Source organism: Malurus melanocephalus, unplaced genomic scaffold (genome assembly GCF_030028575.1).
Source record: "Malurus melanocephalus ecotype Western Australia unplaced genomic scaffold, MMel_1.1 scaffold_4, whole genome shotgun sequence".
In the NCBI taxonomy this organism is placed as follows: domain Eukaryota; kingdom Metazoa; phylum Chordata; class Aves; order Passeriformes; family Maluridae; genus Malurus; species Malurus melanocephalus.
In genome coordinates this window covers 7,270,716-7,295,570 of record NW_026623236.1, presented here as the reverse complement: position 1 = coordinate 7,295,570, position 24,855 = coordinate 7,270,716, and the positions used below count along the sequence as shown (strand labels likewise).

Here is a 24,855-nt window from a genome sequence, read left to right as displayed (position 1 = left end):
TTCTGTTTTGTGGTTTTAATCTCAAGATTGTGTACGGTTAAATAAGTAGTCCTAGGCTCATGTATTGATTACTGTATGGTCTGACCTTTTCCAGATTAAAATTCTAACTGCTAGATTATGGTCAGCTTGGCCTTTACTTCAGTTCTTGTTTTCTGAATTTTGGAGTGTTGTTGCATAGTAGCCTTTACCTCAATTAATCCAGTGTTTTCTTTGATACACTATTTGCCTGCTGCAGTACTTCAGACACCTTTTAAGAGGAGCAGAGTCACCAACCCGCAATTCGAAGTTTAACAGGTAGGTAGAATTTTGTGGTTTTCTTTGGTTGTTAGTTAAAAGCAGCAAAATATTAAACCATAGGAATTTTGCTACTACCTCATAGTAATTTGACTATGTCAAAATTACTGTACTTTTTTTTTAAATGAGCAAATTACATACTGAAGGTGCAAGCAATATTACACAAGATGCCTCTTCTCTTTGAAGTGTTTTACATTAAAGAATTTAAAACGACATTTAGACCTCAACATTTGAGTAGAGGAAAGAGAAAAAAYCATGCAGTGAGAATTAGATGTGAAAATAAAGTGGTGATTTAATTGACTGTGTATATATAATACCATTTTAGTGGTGCCAAGTTGCATCTTCTTGAATTTCAGATGTTACATGGATAGGTACAGTGTAGATAGGTTATTCAATGGGAATCTGCTCTTACTGTGACAAGGAGGATTTGCCATTTCTCCTRTATCAGATGTGTTTTCTGGCCCCCAGCTCCATTGCTGAAATGTGGCATCAGAAGCCTTGTTTCTGGGCTTGGGCCAAATACTTRCAGACCACCTTCAGGCTCCTTAGGRCCTGTGGAGGAGAAGAGTCTCTCCTCTGGTAGGGATGGGTGTTCTTCCACTGTGGGCTTGGTTTGGGTTGATAAACTTTGAGGTCTCATAATTTCTTTTGTTTCATTTTATATTGGGTAGCTCTGACAGTCGTGGACTAGCCCAACTGAATTTTTCCTTTGACTTAGCCAAAAGGAGGGAAACTTCAGTGAGACAGTCTTTAATTTGGATAGGCTTTCTTTCTTGSTATGAAATAAGATCCCATGGTACTGTGGAAAATGCTGATTGTCCTCTTCTAAAATAGTAACAGTGATTCATTAAACCTTTTCTGCTTTCATAAGAATTACACCTGACAGCGAATCTTGTTTTGCAATCTACTGGGAGATTGTATTACTGGGCCATACCTTTCTTCCCTGCTTCCGTTCTTCAAAAACTACATGATTGTTATGTTTATTATGTCTCCATTGGTGACATCTTTTATTAGTCTTTATAGTTTTGCTCCAGGATGGGAGCTTTGGTGTAGTGCTGTCTCAGATTGGTGGCAAACTTCTGCTTTGTAACAAAGTGGTGTGGAATGAAGGCAGCTAGACCAAACTCCATTCCTTTCCTACATGGTACTCCTCTGGGAAGGGTGACCTTAAAAACACTTCATTTTCTGAAGATGGCTACATCACCTACACCTTTCAATCTGCCTTCTAGTTTCTTCCCCAAAATTATTCATGTCAGGGCTTGCAAGCATCCTGCCATAGACTTTAATCTAGTTAAAGTATGAAAAATGTAGGTCACCTCCTTGATGCTTTGCTTTTAAAAACGGAAAGGGGGAAATTACAGGCCATCTCTACTTGGAGTTTTTGAAATGAATCTCTTGCTACAAAATAAACAAATTTTGCTAGGGATCTGTTGCAGCATATTATCAAACAGCATCCATAACATTACCGAAAATGTATCTGGTTTACATTTTAGAACAATTTGAAAGTCCTCAGTATATATGCTGGTTTATGATAGGAGATACTGTGTGCTCCTGAAGTGGTGCCTCAGTGATTATTTCCATGAAACAGAGGTCCTATCTGCAAGTAGTTTGCCTGTTGCTTTGGGGTTTCCCTCTGCAGAATTGTGTACAGTCACTGCCAAAAGGGTGGGGAAAAAACAGGGTTACTTACAGAATTATTCCAGATGTTATTCCATATCTTTTGTCCTGCCTTTTCTTCTTTATTCTAGCATTGGTTCCCCTTGAAAGAAATTACGTGCAAAGAGATGAGTTTTGTTTCCCATATCTTTGATGTTCTTTGCTGTGGGTACTGTATGTGTACTGCAAAGTACAATAATGCTGTTTAAAAAATCAGATCAAGAAGTAGGTATGAAATCCCAGTGGAATGTGCATGGRGGTAGTGTGTTGAAACATTTCTCTTACTGCAAGACAAGAAAATTACAGTTTCTAGAAAATAGAGGTGGGAAGGTGGGAAGAAGTGACTATCTGTGTAATTTTTRGTTTGAATCACTTCTTTGAACTGTACAGAATAATCATAGCTTTTTGCATACAGATAGGACAAATAATGGGCTGTGAAAGCTGCCAAGGCAATAGGTGGGCAGTGTCAAGWGGTTCTGGAGTGCAAAGAAGTCAAAATGATAACTTGATAACTAACTGTGGTCTGTAGCTGATGTTTTCTACCTAATGTTTAATGGATATTGCCACTGATAACTGATGTTCCGTGTTCCAAATCTGGATAGCATCGAAGAGACTACAGTAATTCCCTCTCCCTATCTTACATTTATATATTTATAATATGTTACTACATGACTTAAATGAAGTCTGTGTTGGAAGTCCAACAAAAGAAGAAAAGCTGTTATGTGGTATAAATTCCTAGATTTCTGGATAGTTGTATATCTGTCTTGAAACATGTCCTCGTTTCTCATATTGGGGTAGCACAGAAATTAAGGTGTTTTTCAAGTTAAAGGACCAAGTAGAAAAGATACTAACAATTTCAGGGAGTGGTTAGGTGTAAAACTGAAAAGTTCTATGCAATGTAATAGTCACCATTATTTGTGACCTGGTGGGTTATATTTCCAGTTTCACAGTTAACACAGCCAAAACCAGTGTAAGATGTCCTACAATCAGACCCCTTTGTAAAACAAAATCTAAAATTTTAATTTTTTTATCCCATATCAGTTTGTCCAGGATTCAGTAGCTCCAAGGAATTAAAATCCTGTATGTGGTGACAGTGTTTATAGTTGATTCATTTAAACACCTTGACTGGAATTACTGGGTTGATGTCTGAGGCATTGGTTCTATGTACCAGCTTATGTAGAATGTCAGAAATACACAATGACAGTTCTTAAAATCTGTGAAGTAAAATTTTTAAAAARGTGTTTTAATTTTTAATAGTGGCTCTTACTATACCTAATACAGAGATGGAGAGGGTGTATATTATTACATAACGTTAGGTCCACATCCTTTGGRCTACAGATTGTGTTCACCAAATTAACTAGATTCCTGCATGACTTCTGAAGATAGGTAATAGGAAAAATTAGCTGCCTRTTTGGCACTACAGACAACTCAAAGAATGGAAGTTGTTCTCTATAAATTGACAATTGCTTGTGCTGAATCTCCTGAAAGTTTCTGTAATTGATGTTTTAAATTCAAAGGCCAGGCTTGTGATGATGAGATGTGCAGCTACTGTTCACATTTCACTTTCTTAGGGTTCTAGGTCAGGAACCTCTTGTACCACCACTTTTGTTAATCCATGGTGATGGCCAAAAACAATTTGATATTGTTGGGATAGGTCTGTCAGATTTGGTTTGGTTTTGGGTTATTTTTGTTGGTTTGGTTTTATYTTTATTTTCTGCTGGGCTCTGAGGTAATTTATTTGCCTGTTGTTGCAGAAGTAGCCTGAGTTTGGATGACTTACGGTAAGTCTATCTAACACTCAGTAAATGTTGTGTGTTAGTTATGCTGCATCTCTCATGACTTCATCACACAGCTTTTATAACAGTAATTAACTGTTCATTTTATTTGTAAAAGACATGAATGTCTTCTCTCAACTGAAGTGCATTCCTTCTCACAAGTTTTCTCCCAATGTCCCCTTCATAAGTGTTTAGAAAAAGCGTGATTACTAATTTCATGCATTTGTGTTACATTAACATTGTGTGCTGTACACTAGTGTTGTTTGCTGTTAACTGTCTGTTGTCATTCATTTTGAAATGTATTTGCAGAACTTGATACTTTTTTTTTTATGTGTGACTACTAGCTGCTCCAAAATTTCCTTTATTCTGTGTCCTATTTCCAGATCCTGTTTGAAGTTTTATCCACTTATGTGCTTGTTTTATCTTGCACAGCTGTATCCGGGGTGATCATAGTCTTAACACTGCAATCACATATAACCATTTCATGATTTTTAATACTCAAACCCAACAGTTGCCCAAATTAGTTATCTCTGCAGCTTCTCTTGTGACTGTTACAGGTTKGATGACAGCATATGCTATTTTTTATAATTTGCTGTAGGTAGTATGTGACCACTCATTACTGCTTTAGTAGCTCTTCAGTGGTTTGTTCTCTCATTATTCATGCCTCTTTAAATACATGGTGTCCAAACTCAGTAAACAATTTTTTCTTCGTGGACATTTCCTTAGAATTTATCAGAGCATCAGTATGACATTGATTGTTCRTACTGGTCTTCAGGGGAAATTTTTCAACTTAATTTTTCAGGTTAAGAATCAAGATAATTAGATGCTTTTGTATTTAATGTGCCAGCTCAGCACGTTGAGCTATGACTTGTTTGATTGCTGAGCAGTAAGGAGTTCTCAAGATACAAATGCAGCACATTGATTTTCAAGTGCAGCAATAKCTGCTCAGCATTTCTCCTAACTGTGTGGAGGGATTTGAGGCAGCCAAATGGAAATGGTATTCTCACTTCACATGTATGTTAATATCTAGCTTGTTTGATATATATAATTGGTCTGGTCCTTCTTGACCCAAAGAGGCCCACGAGGTCATTCTTCAGCTGCTCATCACCTGCCAAGATCTGTTCACAGCACTGAATGAGGCAGTGATCCTGTGGAAAAATGATTTTGTAACCATCCATGATTAAAAACTGCCGTGGTGCACAGTGGGCTACCAAATTCTTTGGTCTGCAATTCCCTGTTACAGAATGAACAATAATTGTAATTTTTTTAATGTTAGGTATGTGTTACTTTTGGAAAGTTTGAAAAAAAATTGTTCCAATTTCTTGTTGTCACATCATTCATTAGGAATGTTGGAGCCTGTAGACTCTCCACAAAGAGCCCTGCTAAGAAAGCAACTGTAGAATGATGGTCTAATAATGCTATTATATGGATTAGCACTAGAGGGAGCGGGATACTTTTTCCAGCGAGTTTTGGACATATGTGTATTTGTTGACAGTAACAGAGTTGACAGGTTTTTAAAAAATCTGATTTCTGTTCTAAGCTATCTACCTTCTGTCATCTTTGGTCCTTCATGTCTTGAACCTGTCCCTATCCTAGTCCCATCTCTTTCCTTCTACCTAGCCTCAACGTCTTTCTTTTATTTTTGCTTAGCTAGTGAAGCTATTACGTTTTCATCCTGGCGCCTTTCTTTTTTTGTATGCTTGTTTTTTTCTTGCTCCATTTTTTCAGAAAGTCAGTCATCCTTTTGTCTGTCCATCTCTGCTAACATCCACAGATTACTTTTCTGTGCTCTTCTAATGTGATTTGTGCTCAAGGATTTTTGCCACACCAGTCSTTTGTTCTCTCCATATATTGTGGAGAGTGTCTCTGTACCCTTTTATCCACCAGTGTTTGTTCTGAATTTGTCTCTTCCTGTGAAGAAGCTCCCATCCTAGTTTGTCACTTTATACTTGTCCAGTTCAGTAATTGCTTTTGATACATGTGGTGTAATCTTTGGGCTCTGCACTGGKGCTGGAAGGGTTGGTTCCCAGCTGTCAGGTTGAGTTCTGGCTCAGTACAGCTCAGAACAGGCACAGGTGGATGCTGCCTTCACCTGGAGTGTGATCAGTGTGGGAAAGAACTGTTTTGAGGCTGAGTCCTGTCAGATCATTGACCTCGTGCAAATTAATGTTTCTGGTTGAATTCTTGAGAACTGCACAAGTTTTCACAGGAATGATGAAAACTTCCTTCGAGGTCAAGCCAGAGGTCTGAAATATTAACCTTCCAGAAAAGCTAGTTTTGTCTGATTGAGGTTTGAGTTTTTTAGCCCAACATCAAAGCACTTGAACAAGATTCAGATAGGTCCCCAATATGAAACAGGTCAATTCAGCACAATAATGTGTAGTATATGGCGTTAAAAAAATTGAATAAAATTTTTCTAATATGGATTTAGACTACAAGCAGCCAAGCAATCTCATCTTTACATAGCAGAGATAATGAAGATAGATGGTGCCAGTCTGCTTTGGAGCTGATTATTATATGAGATAGAAAAAGCAAGCGATTTAGAAAAGCAGTGGGTTGTTCACACACTTTAGTCATGTACACAGTCTGTAAAATTCTAAACAGGAAGCTCATTAGTAACACGCACATGCATGTTTGCAGTCTGCAGTTGATGTTATCTGCRTTGTGTTACAGATGATGAAGATGCTCGACCTGCTGATTGCTGCTGTTCTCTTTGTACTCCCTTCTGGTAGTCAATAGTTTCTTGTTTTAAAGGAAAAAGAAACAGGATTTTTTTGTCCTCTAAAGTACTAATTGTACTTCCAATATCAGTCTATAAATTTGTTTTGAACGCTTGATTCTGCAGTTCACTGAATTGATTTTTAACTTGTCTCTCAACTGTATATGTTGAATCACCATAAGTAACCTCAGGCTGATTCTSTATTCAAGAGAAACCTTTTTCTTCCCAGAATTACTAGCATTTCTATGCAAGAAATAATCTTTGGTGTCAGGATTTGTGTAAGGGCGTAAGAATAATATGCAGTCTATTCTCTCATAAGGAATCTGCTTCCTGCCCGAGTTTTTTTTTTTTTTTTCCCATACCTTGTTTGTTGGTTTTTGGATGCTTTGTCATAAGTGGCAAGATTTTAAAAAGTCTTCATCTTTCAGTCAGACTGGCTGTTCAAGCCAAGATTCTTCAGTTGCATCTGTTGTCTCTCATGCTCAGTCTTGCTCCTTGCACATTCCTTTTGTCTGTCTCTACTGCTTAAAAACTGAGATCTATCTTGAATGATAGGTGCTTGTAAAATTCCATTAAAAAACCACATCTACTCTTGGCAGAAGGATAAATATTTAAATACGATTACAGGGAAAAGGGCAAAGTTAATGACCTACTTGATGTGCATGCCTGTAGCAATACCACAGTTTCTGCTGTCAAAACAAAATTGTTTTACCTAGGTAATTGTTTATTCTGTGTCGTGAATTACTAGGATACTAGTGTAAGAGTGTACTCGTGGTTAAGCAAATGGGATTCCCATGTCTCTTAAAAGTGTAGTAAAGAAATTTTGCTGATTGATCATTTAATTTTAWTAATTCATTTTAATTAAGTGGAACTGTAAATTATTTGCTACGTGTTTATAAAGTAGTTTTCTTCTCTTCAAATGGTGTTCACTGGCCTAATGAGCAGCTGTGTAATCGTTTTCCTTGTGTTGTGAACTGTGACTTCTGTAATTGTAGGACCACACAGAAGAGAGGAGAATCATTTGGAATCAGCAAAATCGGGAACAAAATAAAAGGTGTATTCAAGAGTTCTGCAATGGAAGGAGCTATGTTGCCCAACTATAACTTAAATGAAGGAGAAGATGACTTTGTGAGTAAAGCCATTAAATTTTACTTGAAGTCTCTGTTGAGCTTGGATTATTTTTTTCCTCCATTGCTCATTTAAAATGTTAGTTTCTGCTGTCTTCATGGCACAATTTTCATGTGCTGGCTTCTGATTAAGTTGCCTTATCTTCCCTGTATTCATTCACAACCCAAGGTCACATCCCYGGTTAGTGTGCTTCTCTGCTTGTTGCTTTAGTACAGAGAAGTACCAAAAGCAGCAGTGTCAGGTATTTTTGTAAGCAATGATTTTTTCTCTGATTMTGGATAGTAAGRCRAGCATAGGACTGCATGCATGGCTCYTCTGAAGCCTTCCACAAGACCTTAAAACCATAAACAATGTGATGGAGTAATTGCTGTCAAGGTGAGCTGTGATGCAGCATTTTCTCTAAAGATTAGGATCTAATAGTCCTTTATCATTTGTCTTGGGTGTTTCCCTCTGTTAATGTTTTTCTTCCATGCTGAGCAGCCACGAATAAAGCCAATGGTAGAATTTATTGCATGGGACACTGTTATCTGAAGCACAGTTGAGGGGCAAATGGAAAATTGGAAAAAGGGAAGAGAAGGGAATTCATTGGAAGCAGAAGTAGACTGTACCAATTAAAACAGAACTGGAGATCTCTTTGTGTTTGAATCCTTGCAGATTGTGTGTTTGAATCCTTACAGATTGAAGAAGGTGTGATGGTRATGGAAGATGATTCTCCTGAGGAGGCTGTTACCACCCCAAATACACCCCGCAACCTCGCCGCATGGAAAATCAGCATCCCATATGTAGATTTTTTTGATGATCCCTCCTTGGAAAGAAAAGACAGAAAGGAGAGAATTCCTGTATTCTGTATTGATGTTGAGAGAAATGATAGAAGGGCAGGTATGCARTGTTTCAGATAAATAAAGTGTCATTGAAAGTGAACTCAGAATATTCTAGTGTGCTGTATTCTGATGGCTCTTGCAGTGTGTTTTGTGTACGTGTTCTGATTTCAAAATAATGGCTTAAAAGAGGAAATGAGTCTGGGAGATAAGTAATCACATTTAGCATCTGCAAGTTGAGAACTGACTCCTCAGCATGAATCAGTTCTATTTAGACTTCATGCTAAAGTTTGAGATGTTCTTTCCAAAAATACTTACYGTATTAATAAACACCTGGCATATTTTTCTGTCACACACTCTGAACTTTGGAATAATGAACAACAAATAAGTTTTTATATAACCTTAAAATGAGTTCTTAGGAAATAAAAATGTTTTGCTTATTAGGAACCATCATGGCTTGCAGTTTGTGTATCAGTATCTAGACAGCAATATATCCACATGGAGTGGGGGAAGACAGCATCCTAAGGCTGCATGGATTTGCATTAGTGAGACTAATACTTCCACAATARGCAGGAAGTATTTAAGAGGTATTTAGTGACATATCCAGGATTAAGAATGAGCAGTATTTAAGATGGGGGTGCAGGGGACTGTKTTCAACAAGTACTGTTTCTGTAAATCATTTGGTTAAAAGCATGAAAATAGGTCTAATATAGTCAGCCATCATAAAAGTTGAAGTTATGCAGCACTCTGTTGTTTAGATTGTAGGGATCCCATAAATGAGGTGATCATTTCCTTACTAATACCATATCTGTCTACTAATGCATTTTACTTTATGACCAAAAGCACCTTGAAGTTGATGTTACTACAACAGGGGGGCTAATTTTCCYTGTGATAATCCAGCATATGTTTGCTGTTGTTGATTTGTCTCTCAGGTGGCATAAAACCTGGTTTATTTGTAACTTTTTTTTTTCCTCCAGTTGGGCATGAACCTGAACACTGGTCTGTCTACAGGAGGTATCTTGAATTTTATGTGCTTGAATCAAAGCTTACAGAATTTCATGGTACGTTCTCCTTCATCTGGAAAGCAACTTTCCCCCTGCTCTGATTATCATTCATTACTGAGCTGAAATKTAAAGTAATAAAACCAGTGTTGACTCCATTACAAGAACAAATTAATCTTCTTGATATCTTTATTAGGTACATTTCCTGATGCTCAACTTCCCTCAAAGAGAATCATTGGCCCCAAGAACTATGAGTTCTTAAAATCCAAGAGAGAAGAGTTTCAGGAATATCTGCAGGTATCAAACAAACATTTAGAGCAAAGAATATTCTAAAATGATTGATGTAAAACTAATAGAGAATACCCGGGGGGGTTTTGTTTGTTTGTTTTCAGGTGACTTTGTCGTTAGAATTCAAGTGGGCGACGTTAAGGTTTCACATGACAGAATGCAAATGACAATATCTATGACAGTATAATGTTCTTTGAATATTTTTTTACTATACATAAACTGATTTTTAAAGTGCTTATACTTCTTTCATTCCTGTCTCAAAGAAACTTCTGCAACATCCAGAACTAAGTAACAGCCAGCTTTTAGCTGACTTCCTATCCCCTAATGGAGGAGAGACTCAGTTTCTTGATAAAATGTTGCCTGATGTGAATCTTGGTATGTAATATGCTACTTGTTTATGCTGACAAATAGTAATACTGTGCATGCTGTTACTGGATTCGGTGAATCATTAGTAATGAATAGATAACTCTTGTGGTTGTGGGAAATAAGAACACCACTACTTCACAGCCCTTAAAATTATAGCTTAGCAAACAAAGGATGCTGATACTTCTTCCTTGACAAAAAAAAAAAAAAATACATTTTTGAAATTATGGAAAAGCATGTTAAGGTGGTTGCTTTTGAATTTTTGTGTCAGCAAGCAAGATGATAAAATTTCTTCTAATTTTGTAGTTCAAAAAAATTTGAATATTGTCACAAGTCAATTCTTCATGATTCAGTATTGTTTGCAGATGAAATGGTATAAACAATTACGATACAAAACTACCCTGGATTTTATTGGATTAAAATCTGCTTATTCTGAAAATGGCAACGTTTGATATTTGTTGGCTGGTGTTAAGATCTTCTCTAACATGAGGTACTTAAAAGAATTTGAGTCAGCAGTGTGTGTGATTGAGGCAGGTCGAATAGAAGTTGAGAAGTTCTAATGTCTAATGACAGTAGTTCATAATAAATCATAAAAGGAGAGTGTGGTGTGACTTGGCTGCAGTGTAGCTGTCTCAGAATAGTGAAYCTGAGCTGGTCAGGTCAACCTCATGGCCATTCTGTCTTCGTGTCTTGTGCCACTTGTGGCTGTGGTCCCAGAAAGTGATGTCTGAACTGCACCGCTGCATTTCTGCAGCTCCCAGTCACGGTGTGGTCCTGCTGGGGCAGYCTTCTCTTAGTCTGCTTTGGGAGCTGTTGAATGAGATTTCAGTTCTCATCTTGCAGTTGAAAGGTTTTGGTTTTGTTTCAGATCTYCTTTCTAGATCCAGCTGTACATCCTTTAAAAGAAGCTTATAACGATGGTGTTTACTGTCATGCATTTCCTTGCTGAGACTGTGCTTCACTTCCATAAACAGCACTATAACAATCTTTGCATTTCAGTAGGACTTTTTGCAAGGATGACAGTTTTTATTATTACTATTTGATCATTACACATACTTTCCGATGTAAATTCCAAGTTTGATGACATGTAGATAAGAAAAATATTACTGTAGCTGTAGTGCTTAAAATAAGCTAGTCCTACACACTTTCATTTTTCAGTATTCAAAGTTACTGTGCCATATCCTGAGGGCCTTACCAGGACAGAAGAGCTGATCTTTAAGGCCACAGCTGTAACCAGTTCAGTTTAGAAAATTCTACTCACCAGGGTTTTTGAGGCTGGGTCCCCCTGAATCTCTCCAGATTAGCTGATTTTTCCATGGAAGGAGAAGAATCTGAGTTTTCTTGATTTCTTCTGTGGTAAGGGTTTAGGATTCTATGAAGCAATTAAATACAGGGAATTTTGCCTGTACTGATGTTGTGGCAGTACAGCTGTTACAGTGCTATAGCTATTTGTGTTTAAGCCTCTAGAAAAGTTAATAGATAGGTCTACAGTACTTTATTGTGAGTTTTTGAAAGCATTCAGGTAGTAATTTCTCTATTTTTAAGTATCTTTTCTTGGAGAGTACAAAGCACTAAGCTAATAAGCTGGCTATGAGCGAGACTATTTTCACAGGTTTTGGTGCCAAATTAAAAAAAAAACAAAACAACAGATTTTTAAAAATTATTGTGTTTTTAAGTAACTGCTAGGCAGTGAGTTCATAAAATGTAGTAGAGCAAAATGTCTTTCAAATGAGACAGTGATAACAGAAAGKTTTTGTYTGTTTGTTTCTAATTACAGGTAAAATCATAAAATCTGTTCCAGGAAAATTGATGAAAGAGGTGAGTTTTTTGGATTGCCAACATCTTAACTTCCATAACTAATTTTATGAGATTACTAATTTACAGGCTAGTCAAAACTTGGTTTGAATTTTTTTTAAATTATTATTATTTTGGCTTTCATCTTCCTGTAATAATACAAGTGACAGGTCACTCAAATTTTTTTTCAGAAAGGTCAGCATTTGGAGCCATTTATTATGAATTTTATCAAYTCCTGTGAATCTCCCAAGCCTAAACCAAGCAGGCCTGAACTCACCATTTTGAGTCCCACTTCTGAAAATAACAAGAAGGTACAGTAAAACATGTTCCTTTCCCATTTTACAGAAGTGGGGAAAACTGACCATACACTTTCTCTCATACKAGGGAGCTGTCTTAGAACTCATTAACTAAAATTACTTCAGGTGAAGCTAAACTGGAAAATGCTGTCTAGGAATGCAGGCACGGAGGGTGTTCAGTCCAAAGGCCAGTCCAAAGGTAGACTGGAATAACACACTTTCYTACTCCCCAGATACATATGGCACAGACTTCAGCTGTTCAGTTCTGCAGTTTCACGTCTGTTTCGAGACATGACATCTTTGTGCAGATGTGCAGCCTCCCAGTTCCTGAGGGAAGCCTACAAGAAAGATGGAGCATGACTTTTACAGGAGCATTTTGTTGATAGGCCATGGGCAAATGGAACTGAATAAGAGCGGGTTTAGGTTAGATATTAAGAAAAAGTTGCTACTGTGAGGGTGGTGAGGTGCTGGAACAGGGTACCCAGAGAGGTTGTGGATTCCTCATCCCAGAAGTATTTAATGCCAGGAGCTCTGAGCAACCTSGTGTCCCTGCCCAAGGCAGGGGGTTTGGGAATATTTGATCTTTGAGGTCCCTTCCAACTCAGGCCATGCTGTGCTGTAAGTTCTGTTCAGTGGGTGGGCACCTCACTCCTGGTGSTGGAGGTGAATGCCAAATGTCTGGCAGGGCTGTGTGAGCTGCCTGGGTGGAATCCATGTGCAGATSTGGCACACAGCTGAAGAGACCAAAGGTTGGTGCCCATCTGTGAGGAGAATATGTTACCTCATAGCAAGAGAGTTCTTCAATGTTTTTGGCAAATGATAGTCAATTTACAGCTTCTGCTTGTTTTGCCACGGTGTTCTCATGTATCTTGTGTAACACAGGTCTGTTATTCCTGTTCCAACAYGTTGGACTCTGCTGAGATTACAATGCACATTCCCCAGTGCTGCCATGAGTAGGGTACAGGCAGGCCCAGTCAGAAATGYACCCGCTGCTCTGACTAATCTTCTACATTCTGCTTCCTTTTGAATGTTCCTGGTGTGTATGTGTGTTGGTGTATTTTAAATATTGGTGGAAAGGCTTCTAAAGCTTAAAAGGCTTAAAAATTCATGGTGAATGTGGGTAGTCAGCCCTAGTACAGCCAGGAGCAATTGGATTTCATCCTGTAACAGATCCATTGGATTAAGAGTTACCAACCTGCCTGGTAAAAAAAAGCAAGTGAACAAAAACCTGTGCTCCCTCCTCCTAGGGGCACTGGGAGGGTTTGTGGCCACGTTTCTGTTCTGAAGGTCTGTAGGTAGCTTGATCATCTGAACATAGTTTTGTCAGACTTGCTGATATTATTACAATAGGTCAGGATTTTTCAGCTTTGATACAGACTTTGCAAAATTTGCCAGTAAAGGCATTGTTCTGTTGGCTTGTGATGCCTTGCCAACAGCAACAAAAACTGCTTTTGGAATACCAGCAGTGTGATACAGATTTTTGCTAGCTTCTTGGAGGAAGATGTGATCCCTTTTCAGTGCAATGACTGGTGTGATTCTGATGCAGCATACATTCTTTCTTCTTACCATTTTGGTATAGTCCTCTGTACTTTTTAAATGAGCAGAAAGAAGAACAGGGGCAGGCCTTTGTACCTCTGGCTGTAGATATTGTTCATAGACTTGGTATTGCTTTYGCACACTTCACACCTATGCTTGAGTGTATGGGTGTATGTTTGCATATGCACTCACCCTTGAGTAACTTTTATTTCTCTGTGAGGCACTTTATGTGAGCRTTCACGCTTCCTTTGCTTGCTTTTCCCAACACATGATAGCCTATTATACAAGGGATTACTTTGGCCTTTTTCTTAATACAGGCATTTTATCTTTCACTGGCTTCAAGAGCTTGACTCCCATTATTAATCAATACTGGTTCRTGGAATTTCCTCATTTTAAGCCTTTAAAGTACATTTCATGGTTGTAATCATAATTACTTGTTAAAAGATACAGATAATGATGGCATTGGGGTTTGTTTTGCTAATCTCAAATATTAACATGCACAGGAAAGTCTAAAGCAAAATCCTGTGCTTATCTGAGTTATGAGCATAATCTCAGCTTCTTTACTAGAAAACTGATTGTGTGTTTTTCACTTGAATTTCTACCGAGCCAAGATTCCGGAAAGTGTAAAACATGGAAGTAGAGGTGTAATGCCACTTTGTGTTATGGCTGCTGCAGTGCATGGCAGATTGCATTCTGAAATACTTCCAAAGTGTGGCCCTGATCGAGGAACTAATTCTGTTTAAGGTGCAATAGCAATTATCCGTGTATGGAGGTACCTCCAGCATTCAGAAGATGCTGCTTCTGGTTGGGGTGAAACTGGAAATAGCACTTGGAAGTCGAAAAGCTTTSCCCTAAGCTGGCCTTCATGTTTGATTTTTTATAGGTTATCTACTAGATTGCTGTTAATGATTTAGTTTGGCCTCCAGACACTCCTGTGAACCTATGCCTACATTGCACAATGGGCTGCTTTGAGTTGGCTCTCACCTCTGTCAGGTCRTGGGGTGTATCTGAGAAATAAAGGAGGCTCTTGTTTAAGTTACARTACTTCAGCTAAAATGTTTCTGCTTTCATTTTGAGGAGGGTGTAGACTTCAGTTTATGCAGCGTTTTTTAAACAACATACCAGGGACACTGCCATACACAAGCTGTGAATAATTGTGTGYTCTTTTTAGGTTTGTTACATTCCTGGGTACCAGTCATCCACTGGTGTATTAACCATGTTTGCCCTTTCATGTAATTGTGTAATAACTTGGGTTTGTTTAGTTTGAGTGAACCTTGTGAAGGTAATACCAGCAGCTCAGCACTTGACAAAAGAGAGGGCCTGAAGGAGTACAGGTCAAAAACCTGACTCTTGCCAGATGTCCTGATGTAATCTTTCCTAAGAGTGCAAAGCATTCTGTTTAGAGACTTGCCTGATTCAGACCTTGTTGTGATTTGCAGGTTTTATGGCTTTATTTATTTCTGGGAGAATTGCTGTACAGAAGGTGAACCACATATAAGCAAATTACTTCCTGTTCTTTGGAACTAATTTTTACTTGGGAGTGGTAAAAAAAAACCTCTGTCAGTGGCAATCACCTCAGCCTAGGCAATGCTATGATTATGCTGCATTTCCTTCTACTTATAGGATTATTTTTTTAGAACCTTGTCATGAACTTTTGAACTTTCTTTTCATAGTATATTTTGTATAAATCCTATTTTGTCTTTAGATTAACTATTTTGGAGATAAGATAATTTAAAATAAATCATGAATGAGGATTGATAGGTTTTAAATATAGAGAGTATCAGGATTCAGAGACTCTTTGAGCAGAGTCCCTCTGCTGGGACTCACAGACTTGGGGACAGGGGAGGAAAGGACTACTGCTTWGGTGGTTTGGGACCTTTTTTGGTGCATAGGGAAGAGCGTCTTGGGGTTTTGCAAGAATTAGAATGTTTTCAAGAAAGAGGGATCAGGGAGGAAGGCAATGATATAGGAAAATAGAAAGCTAAAGKAATATAATTGAGAAATGAGATAAATGGATAGAAACCCAAATGTTAGTAACTTACAAAGTTTCATGAAGTTTTTACTCTAAATAATTAGGCTGGCAGGAGAAAAAGGTATTTCTTTGTGTAAAAACCTTGTATATTTTGTCCAGAAACCATTGTATTTATTTCAGAGTGGAAGCCAACAGGAACTTTTAGGAAGACTTTCATGTCATGGGCTTCCCCTGTGACTTAAGGCAGATAAACTCCATATCCTTTTAGCTCTGCATTTTCAGAATGGGGTGCATCAAGGAAATCAGAGCCTGTGATGAAAGTCTAGCTGCACAGAGTCATAGACTTGTTTAGGCTGGAAGAAGGTAGCAGGAGCAAAAAGGCTCCTGAATTAATGTCTCAGTGCTGATTTGTTCTGAGCCCAAGTATTTTGGTTGTTGTATATCTTGGCAAGATGTGATGTGCTCTTTATTGGAAAGTGAAGAATTTGCAAAAATAAAACAGAAACAATGAAACAAAGCAATGCCCCTGATCAGTTCCTTGAAAGCTCTGGAAAGAATTTACTTCTATAACAAGAAACCAATCCAAAGAGCTGGTGGTTATCCTTTTACCTTTGAATGCAATGATTTCAGTCTTATGTTTCTATTTTTAGCTCTTTAATGATTTATACAAGAATAATGCAAACCGGTCTGAGAATACAGAAAGACGACAAAATCAGAACTACTTCATGGAAATGATGACTGTAGAAGGAGTCTATGACTACTTAATGTATGTTGGTAAGMAGTGATTTCTCTTAATTATGAATATATATCATGCCAAATATGAAGTTCATGGTCACTGGTAAGAAATAAAATTCTACTGTAGGGCTCGTATATAACTCAGCAGTTTCAAGGTAATCAGTATACAACTTATGACCCAGTCATTCCTTATAAGACTTTATTGTGGTACTAAGATGTCATTTATMATTCATCAGTGCTTAATTGCTTTGTTGTATCTCCTCTTTTCTGCATCTTGGTATTATGAGTTTATGGGAGTGAGTTCCATCCCTTTTCTCAGGTCTGTCTGGGCTGCTTGTACGCTCTGGGAATCAGAAATGTTGAATTAATAAAAATAGTTAAAGGAAGTATTTGGTAAGCACTGTTGAGCATATCGATATTTTCAGTGTTGCACTAACAAAACTGAAATACTATTTTCTTGCTTGCAATCTTTTTTTTTTTTCTTTTGAATAAATGATTCCTTTATCATGAATATTAGGAGAATCTCATATATGTTACTCATAGTTGTTGCTGTGACTTTGCAGGTAGGGTAGTTTTCCGCATTCCTGACTGGCTGCATCATCTCTTGATGGGAGGAAGAATTCTCTTCAAAAATACATTGGAACTGTACACAGACTATTACTTGCATAACAAGTTAGAACAGCTATTTGAGGAGCACCGGTTGGTTTCTCTGATAACGCTGCTGAGAGGTCAGTAATGGTTACAACTTTGATGAAAAAATACTGCTTTAGTCTGATATTTGAAATCACTTCTGTGAAGTTTCTGAGTGCTAACTTTGGAGTGCTTGACTAACAYCAATGGAGTATTAAAAAGCAAGTGGACCTGGACTAAAATCAAAGCTTGTTGTGAAAAGATGTTGAGTCAGCCATGTTGTCTGTCACTGATCACAGAAAAAAAAGGTATTATGAATAGTATTTGCTCAGGTGTGCAAGGAACAAGAAAAACAGAATGAAGGTGGTTTAGTGTATTAACACAAATGTTTTATGCAGTCTTTAAGTTACTTCACTTGTGTACTACATCTGTCTCTTATTGTTAATTTTCTGGTTCCCTTTGTTGTGGTTGACTCTTGAGAGGGCTTTAGTGTTCCTGACCTTCAAAAAAGGGAAGGGGAAAGAAGCTAAAAAAAAWTTTTAAATAACCTCACAACTGTAGAGTATTACCTTGACCACACTCTGATCTAAACAATGCATCTGGCCAAAACTCAGGAGTCAAGACAGCTCTGTACTTGTCAAACCAAAAATGAAACTTGTGAAAGGCAAAAAAAGAGTGGAGTRAGACTTTGAGAGCTTAAAACATAAACTAAATACTAAAACTGAGCACCTGTTATTTCTGATGAATAGCAGTTCTCACTTTCTCATTCATAGGTAAATTTGAAGTTTTTGACAGTTCCAGTCAGTGTTTTAGCACAAGGTGTAAATACTTCTTGTAGATTTGAAAGCACAAGGGAAGTGCTGAGTAAGGAGATCATAAGTWACCTAAAGTAGAATTGATCCAAACTTAGAAGATGATGCTTTAAAACTTGAAAAGAATTTAAACAAATCGTGAAAAGATGATTGTCCTCCAGACAGGTGTGGTATTCTGGATTTGTTCAGGCTAATGTAAGTAAAAAGTACGAGCTGACAAGACTAGAATTCCCTTCAAATCAGGATAATACAGAGAAGAAGTTCAATTTTGAAGCCACAGTCCAAAACACATTTCTGTGTCACATTTTTTTTTCCAATGTGTCTTCTCTGCAGATGCTGTGTTCTGTGAGAACACTGAACCTCGCTCTCTTCAGGATAAACAGAAACGAGCAAAGCAGACTTTTGAGGAAATGATGAGATACATTCCAGGTTCTCTTATTTCATGACTGTCTGTATAAGTGTGGTTAATTGTTCAAGCAGATACTTAACCCAAAYACAGTCACATTACCTTTCCAAATCAAATAATACTTGGGCTACTTAGATTTTGAGTTGACTGAAATACTATGTGTAAAAACCTAACASTTCAGTTTTGTCACTTAAGTGTTACTGACTAAAGTTCAGTAATCAAAGTATCAATCAGTAGCATACTGATTGATAAAGACATGCTGATAGAAATCAAAAGTTTTATGCATGTTCTTACTAATTTCTTCATCTATGGTTTATATTTTATCCAGATGAAAATTAGGTTTAAGACACATGAAGCTGGAAGGCACATCTCAGCTCTCCTTACACTGTATAAACTAGGAAAGAGATACCCAATTCATCGAAAGTAATTTTAAAAAATCAGCTTGTCTTTTATTAAACAGTGCATTAGGACAATACATTGATATTATCAAAGTGTAATAATTACTTAGGTGTGCAGCCCTGAAGGAAAGGGAAAAGAAAAGGATGGACCAAAAGTTTGTTTGTTTTTACATTTATCATTTGAAACAGAAAAAATTTGAACTCTTTAATTTAAACTGAGTTTTTGTCTTGTTAATTACTGGAGTTCTGTGACTGTATCATAAAGCTGCTTTGCAGTGCTTCCTCATGACTTGTGTGTTTGTTTTTTGGAATTTGGTCTAGATTTGATAGGCAAGTGCATTGGGGAAGAGGCTAAGTAYGAAGGCATCAGACTTCTGTTTGATGGACTGCAGCAACCAGTGCTCAACAAACAGGTAACTCATAACACGTGACAAACTTGCCTTTTGGCACAGGATTTCCTGAAGTGAATGTTTGGTATAGCAGAGGAGTGGGCTGTTATTCAGAATTGAGATTAAAAAGCAGTAGTTTTGCCTTGGAGTGCTCTTAATTTTCTTCATTTTCTTTTAGTTAACTTATGTTCTTCTGGACATTGGGATTCAAGAACTCTTTCCAGAGCTGAGCAAGGTATGTGCTCACTCCATTCAAGAACTGCAGAATTCCTCAAGCTGCTGCTGAGTCTGGTTACTGGTGCATTTTTGCTGTTGTTCCCTATGACTAATATTAATTCTAAATTTTGGGGAAAATAGATACTTTTCCCATATGTTTAAATGATTGAAATACGGAGTACTTATATTTTGGTTAATTAACTTTTTCTAAATCAGCTCAGGCCCATTTTTTTAAGCATGCAGCAAGTACAAGCTGCCTCTCAGTAGACCTGGTGTCTTGGTTTGAAAGACAGGTGTTTTGCCAATAAAGGCAGGGACCCCCCTTTGGAGTGGTGGATATGACCCCCCCTTCCCTCTGACTTATTATAGCTTTGGAAAAAAATCACGGGCTTCCCGGCAAGAATATGGGGGAAAGGGAATAACAGTTTTATTAATATGTATAACAAAGTGAAAATAAGTAATAACAACAATAGCAGCAACCAGCCCAGCCACAAGCCCAGTGACAGCCTCACACARAGACACTCACCTGATTCCCCAGTGACTGCAGGAGCGCTGTGGCGCAGGTCCCGGCTGGCTCAGATCGAGGCAGAAGATCACAGTGCAGCAAAAACAGGAACCAAAGAGCAGTCGAGCTCTGCTCCACAGGTAGCAGGCCAACCCCATCTCTAAGCCAAGCAGGGCAGTATATATAGTTACCCGCCACCACCACACCCACACACCCCCTCCCAGTACTTAGCAGGATCGTTTGGGTGGGGTGCAGGTCCTATTGTCTTTATTCATCGCCCTGCCATCAAAAGGATGACCTGGCAATCAGTGTATCCCAGCAACAAAATGGGAAAGAAAAATTCCCACGAAAGGAAACAAAAGAAGATCCCATAAGCCATAACACCTGGACAGACCAACCAGCAGTTGAGATCTCTGTGCCTTTCTCTTAGATTGATTTGTCTCCACTCTGTTTTGTGCAATTTTCCAGTTTAGGCAGGGAATTCTGCATGCAAAGCTCAGGTCAAGSTGCATCATATTTCTTGAGAGGCAGGAGGATTTCTTACCTTCAGTTTGATCAGTGCAATGATGTTAACTTCAGCTCTCYGGATAAAGGAAAAAAAATTGCACGACAGAAATTACCATAAAAATGCATATCATTAGATTTGGGATCCACATGGTATTTGTACTTATGCGTATCAAAGCTTCTTAGAATTTTAGCTTGGTCTACATGGTAAGCAGGAGATACTTGTTTGTTAGCTTAGTAGAAATACAAACCCCCAAAACAATTTAAAAAAACCCCTCACTAACAATAAATGCTCGTTGCATGACCCCTGTGTCTGAGAACTCTGGGGTGCCAGCAGCGATTCGTTTTGCATGACAAACAGAAACAAATACAACAAGATTTGGAACAAGCCAGGACACTTCCATTGTTTTCGCTGAAATGAGGCTGGCKCAGCAAGTCTGACCTACTTTGTGCTTCAGCTCTGTAGCTGCCCTCCTCAAGCCAGTGCTCAGACAGCTGAAAACAGGCAAWAGAAGATTCAGCTGACCAAGGGAACTAGGAAGTAGCCTGGGAATTTAAATGCAGAAAAGGAGACCTGACTTAGCCCTGCTGTGTACTCTGCTGAACTGGTTTTGTATCTCAGCAGCKAATTATATGTATGTATGAGCACTAGTCTTTCTTCAGCTAGTGATGGAAAAAATTGAGTGGCATTTAAAGCATTTAAATAGTCTTTAAAGCAGTGGTCAGGCCCAGAGGGTGGTGATCAATGGAATGAAGTCTAGTTGGAGGCAGGCCAGTAATGAGGGATTTTTCCAAGGGCTCAGTTGTGGCTCTAGCCCTGTTTAACATCTTCATTAATGGTCTGGACGATGGCACAGAGTGCAAGGCCTGATGACACAAAACTGGGAGGAGTGGCTGGTACACCAGAGGGCCGTGCTGCCTTCCAAAGGGACCTAAACAGGCTGCAGAAATGGGATGGCAGGATCCTCATGAACTTCAGCAAGGGGAAGTGCAAAGTCCTGTTCCTGGGGAAAAACAGCCCCAGGATGGGCTTGGGGCCAGCCAGCTGGAAAGACACAAAGTTGAAAAGGCTGTTGCTGTCCTGAGCAGGAATGTTGCCAGCAGGTCAGGACAGGTGATGCTGCCCCTCTGTTCAGCACTGGTGAGGCCCGTGCTGAGTCCAGGTCTGGCTTCTCCAGTATAAGATAGGMATGGAAATACTGGAATTAATCCAGTGGAGAGCCATAGGGATGATGAAGGAMCCGGARCRTATCTCCCATGAGRAGAGGCTAAAGAGCARGGACTGTTCAGCCTGRACAAGAGAAAGCTCAGAGGATCTGTTGATTGATGCAATTACCTGAGGGGGTGGTACAAAAAGGACAGAACAAGTGGTGTCCACTAACAGGACCAGAGGCACAAACTGAACACAAGAGGTTCCCTCTGGACATCAAGAAATGCTTTTTCGCTGTGAGGGTGACCAGGCACTGTCACAGGTTCCCCAGGGATGCTGTGGAACACCCATCCTTGGAGATACTTAAAAGCTGTCTGGACACAGTCCAGAGCAACCCTGCTTGAGGTCTAGACCAGGTGACYTCCTGAGGCACCTTCCAACCCCAACCATGCTCTGATTCCATAACTGTGTATATTTAATAGGGGAAAATATTTTTGCTTCAAAAACAAATCAAGAAAAGATTATTTAATGTAAATCAAGATCATGTTTTCTGCTTCCTAATCCATTATTCTTTCCTGTSTAACCGTGACACTGCCCAGCTGCTCTGCAGTGTTTCAGAAGCACCTGCTGAGGAGAGACCTCTTAATGCCACCTTTGTTCCTGGTGAAATGGAACAGTTGAGGGGTGGAGTCCCCCTGTCCCTTGTGACTGAAGCTGATGGGGACAGAGGGAGGGAATCACTGGCCCAGATTTTAATAGAGGAAAGGAAGAAAAGTACTTCAGCTGGGAACTTGAGCTATTTCCTTATTTCAGATGTACTGAGAGCAACACAGAACAAAGTGCTGCACATGTGGTGTTGTGCRGTGGGACCTGGTTGTCAGTGTACCAGGACTCAGGAGGGAAATGCAAGCTGGAGAGGGTATGGGTGGAGGGATAGCAGTGGTTTTCATCCASAGCCCAAAAAATATTTTCCTCAAATCAGTACAAACAGATTGTGGAGCCACTTGGAATGAGAATTGCTTCTTCCTAACTGCAGTGGGGAAATTTGAAGTAATGACTGGTTCTTACTCAGCTATCAATTGTGTTGGGAGACAATCAATCCAATGCCTGTTCTCTCTATTCAGCTGAGACTGGTCCTTTTTAGCTGCTTCACACCAAAATGTATTTGTAGTTGCAGTGAAGAACGGAAAAGTATTTCAGGCCAGTCAGCTTTTAAAGAGGAAATTGAGCATCCCAGAAGTTTTGTTTTGAACACTGCTCCTTTGGCAGGAAAAACAGTGATGGGAGAAATGGGAAAATTATCCTTAGTGGGGATGTCAGTGTGCTTCCCCTGTTGAGATTGGGATCTTGAAGGTATTTCCTGCTCCACGTACCAGTGCGGATATACGCTGGATTGCTGGATAYGTGCTCCAGGAGCTGGAAAACTCCTCTGAGATGGTGTAAAGCCAGTCCCTTGGGAGTCTATCAGACAGGATACAAGAAAAAGGGACAGCTGAAAGGGAGCAAGCAGTTGTAGCAGAGGAAGGAAAAGAAATCCAATTGAAGAGATATCTCTCCAATACCATTTCCAGAGCAAAAAATTGCTGTGTTAAGARAACTGTATTTAGCAGCTGCTGATGGGGGAGGTGAGAACTTGTAGAGAAAGGAGGGAAACACCTCTTTTGAGAAATAGTATTAAAACCCATTAGCCTTTCTTTCTCTTTAACTCTTGTTTCAAGTGGATCTTTTCAGATACCAAGAATCATTGCAGCTCAGTTCAGTAATTTCTACATAAATATGTATTTTCAAACCTAATAAGTAAATTTTGCCCCCCTTTCTGTTTAACAGGGTCCAAAGGAAGTGAGCTCTGTGTCAAGTTGGATGTGAMTGGACACCCAATAGGATCTGCTGTGCACTGCTGGAATGGACGTGTGACATTTTAACATTGCCTTGTATATTTTGTTGTAAATAACATAAAATTTAAGTTCAAAAAATATCTTTATGCAATAAAGACATTAAAATTTAATACCAATTGCAAGTAAATAAAATATCTGTACTTTTTATTTGAAACTTGTTTTAGCTGTTATCAGTAAAATTAATTTCACCAAAATCTCTCTGTGTATGAAATTACAGGATGACATCAAATAAGCTGAACGATCAGCTAACTTACGCTTTACTAAAAGAGCAATTTCTGGATCTCTACCTGAAAGAATATGTTGAAAAATTGTTTGGRAGAAGTTGTAGAATCCTCTCATTAAGTTACTCAAAACTGTCTTAAAAAAATTGTTAAAACAAAGGTATGTGGTTGAAACTGTTGCACACAAATTATTTCAGAACATCTTTGGCCTTCATCTTTCTTTGAGCATGGACAATCAATCACATTTGTAATTTAGTCTTTTAAATACCTGACCTTCAAATCTAAAGCCCTCTTAAAATAATAATGGATGTGAAAAGTGGTTTTGACTTTTAWCTTAAGCTTTCATTTTCTTCAGTTTCTTATCTGGGTTTGTGGGTTTTTTCTGACACCCTCTTTACAGGCTTAGAAAAGCGGATGTGGGTCTGTTCACAGTATTTTATAGAAATTAATTCACATAAAAACTTGTTGAAGATTTTTTTTCTGTAAATCTTTATTTTTTAGCCCAGCCTTTATAAAAGAGATTTTGAAAAGGACTTTCATGCGTGGATTTTTAACGCGTTTTACTTGCAGAACAATACAGAGGTACTATAATAGGCATTCCTCAATTTTTCTTTTCAAATATACATTTTCTCCTCTTTAGCAAACAAACCAATCTAATKCAGCATTGGTGCTCTTTGTCAATATAATTTGTGTTATTTGTATTCCTGTTGCAAACCTTTCCCTTCTGTTTGTCAAAGGAAKGTAAAAGTGTTATTTCTCTCTGGCTCTGCCAAAAGAGTTGTTTGAGCTCTAAAAAATCAAAACGCTGACAATCAGTTTAAAACAGCATTAAACAACTCTGAAACATGTTGATGTCGAAATTCCCAGCGACCTTAGAAAAATAATGATTTTTTCCCCTCATTTATAAGCAATCATTTCTTGATAAAGCATCAGAAATGTGAATTCAGCATTTAATCTGATTTCCTACTCATTAGCATGTCTCTTACAACTATTTTTTTTAATGCAGGCTTCCCATAGAAGAGGTATGATCAGTTATCATAAAGCCAGGTTATGCTGTTAAAAAAGTCAGATAATGGGTTATTTCCAAAGGATGCCAGAAGTGTTACAGGACTCAATGCTTGTATCTGACATTTTGTTGGAATGTTGCTAGTAAGAGTAACAGGCACAAGTCCTGTGCTTGGTGCTTTGGAAGAGGTATGAAAGTGCATATTTATATGAAGCACCGTCACAGATTGTGTTCTCACTCTAGATACAGTCCCCAAACTGGTCATATTTAAGAGTGAGGAATACTCTGTTAAAATTGATCAAAATCAAGCCACRCTTTCATTGCATCCTTTATTAATGGAAAATATAG

The 24,855-nt window shown here is 38.4% G+C and overlaps 1 protein-coding gene across 4 annotated transcripts in view; it reads left to right on the top strand.

Annotated features, from left to right (window-relative positions):
• Positions 1-24,822, top strand: part of SNX14 (sorting nexin 14) — a 47,374-nt gene extending 22,552 nt beyond the window's left edge. For 2 of the 4 annotated variants that reach the window (XM_057369759.1, XM_057369753.1), the window contains exons 15-29: positions 236-294; positions 3,705-3,731; positions 7,440-7,572; positions 8,250-8,451; positions 9,368-9,451; positions 9,588-9,688; positions 9,943-10,054; positions 11,820-11,860; positions 12,028-12,147; positions 16,291-16,414; positions 16,939-17,103; positions 18,151-18,246; positions 18,943-19,034; positions 19,189-19,245; positions 23,213-24,822. In XM_057369759.1, coding sequence (XP_057225742.1) covers positions 236-294; positions 3,705-3,731; positions 7,440-7,572; positions 8,250-8,451; positions 9,368-9,451; positions 9,588-9,688; positions 9,943-10,054; positions 11,820-11,860; positions 12,028-12,147; positions 16,291-16,414; positions 16,939-17,103; positions 18,151-18,246; positions 18,943-19,034; positions 19,189-19,245; positions 23,213-23,251 — 1,452 coding nt within the window. In that variant the 3' untranslated portion in view covers positions 23,252-24,822. The remainder of the gene's footprint in view (positions 1-235; positions 295-3,704; positions 3,732-7,439; positions 7,573-8,249; positions 8,452-9,367; positions 9,452-9,587; positions 9,689-9,942; positions 10,055-11,819; positions 11,861-12,027; positions 12,148-16,290; positions 16,415-16,938; positions 17,104-18,150; positions 18,247-18,942; positions 19,035-19,188; positions 19,246-23,212) is intronic. The other 2 variants (XM_057369778.1, XM_057369768.1) reach the window with 1 other exon arrangement.
• The last annotated feature ends 33 nt before the right edge of the window (positions 24,823-24,855 follow it).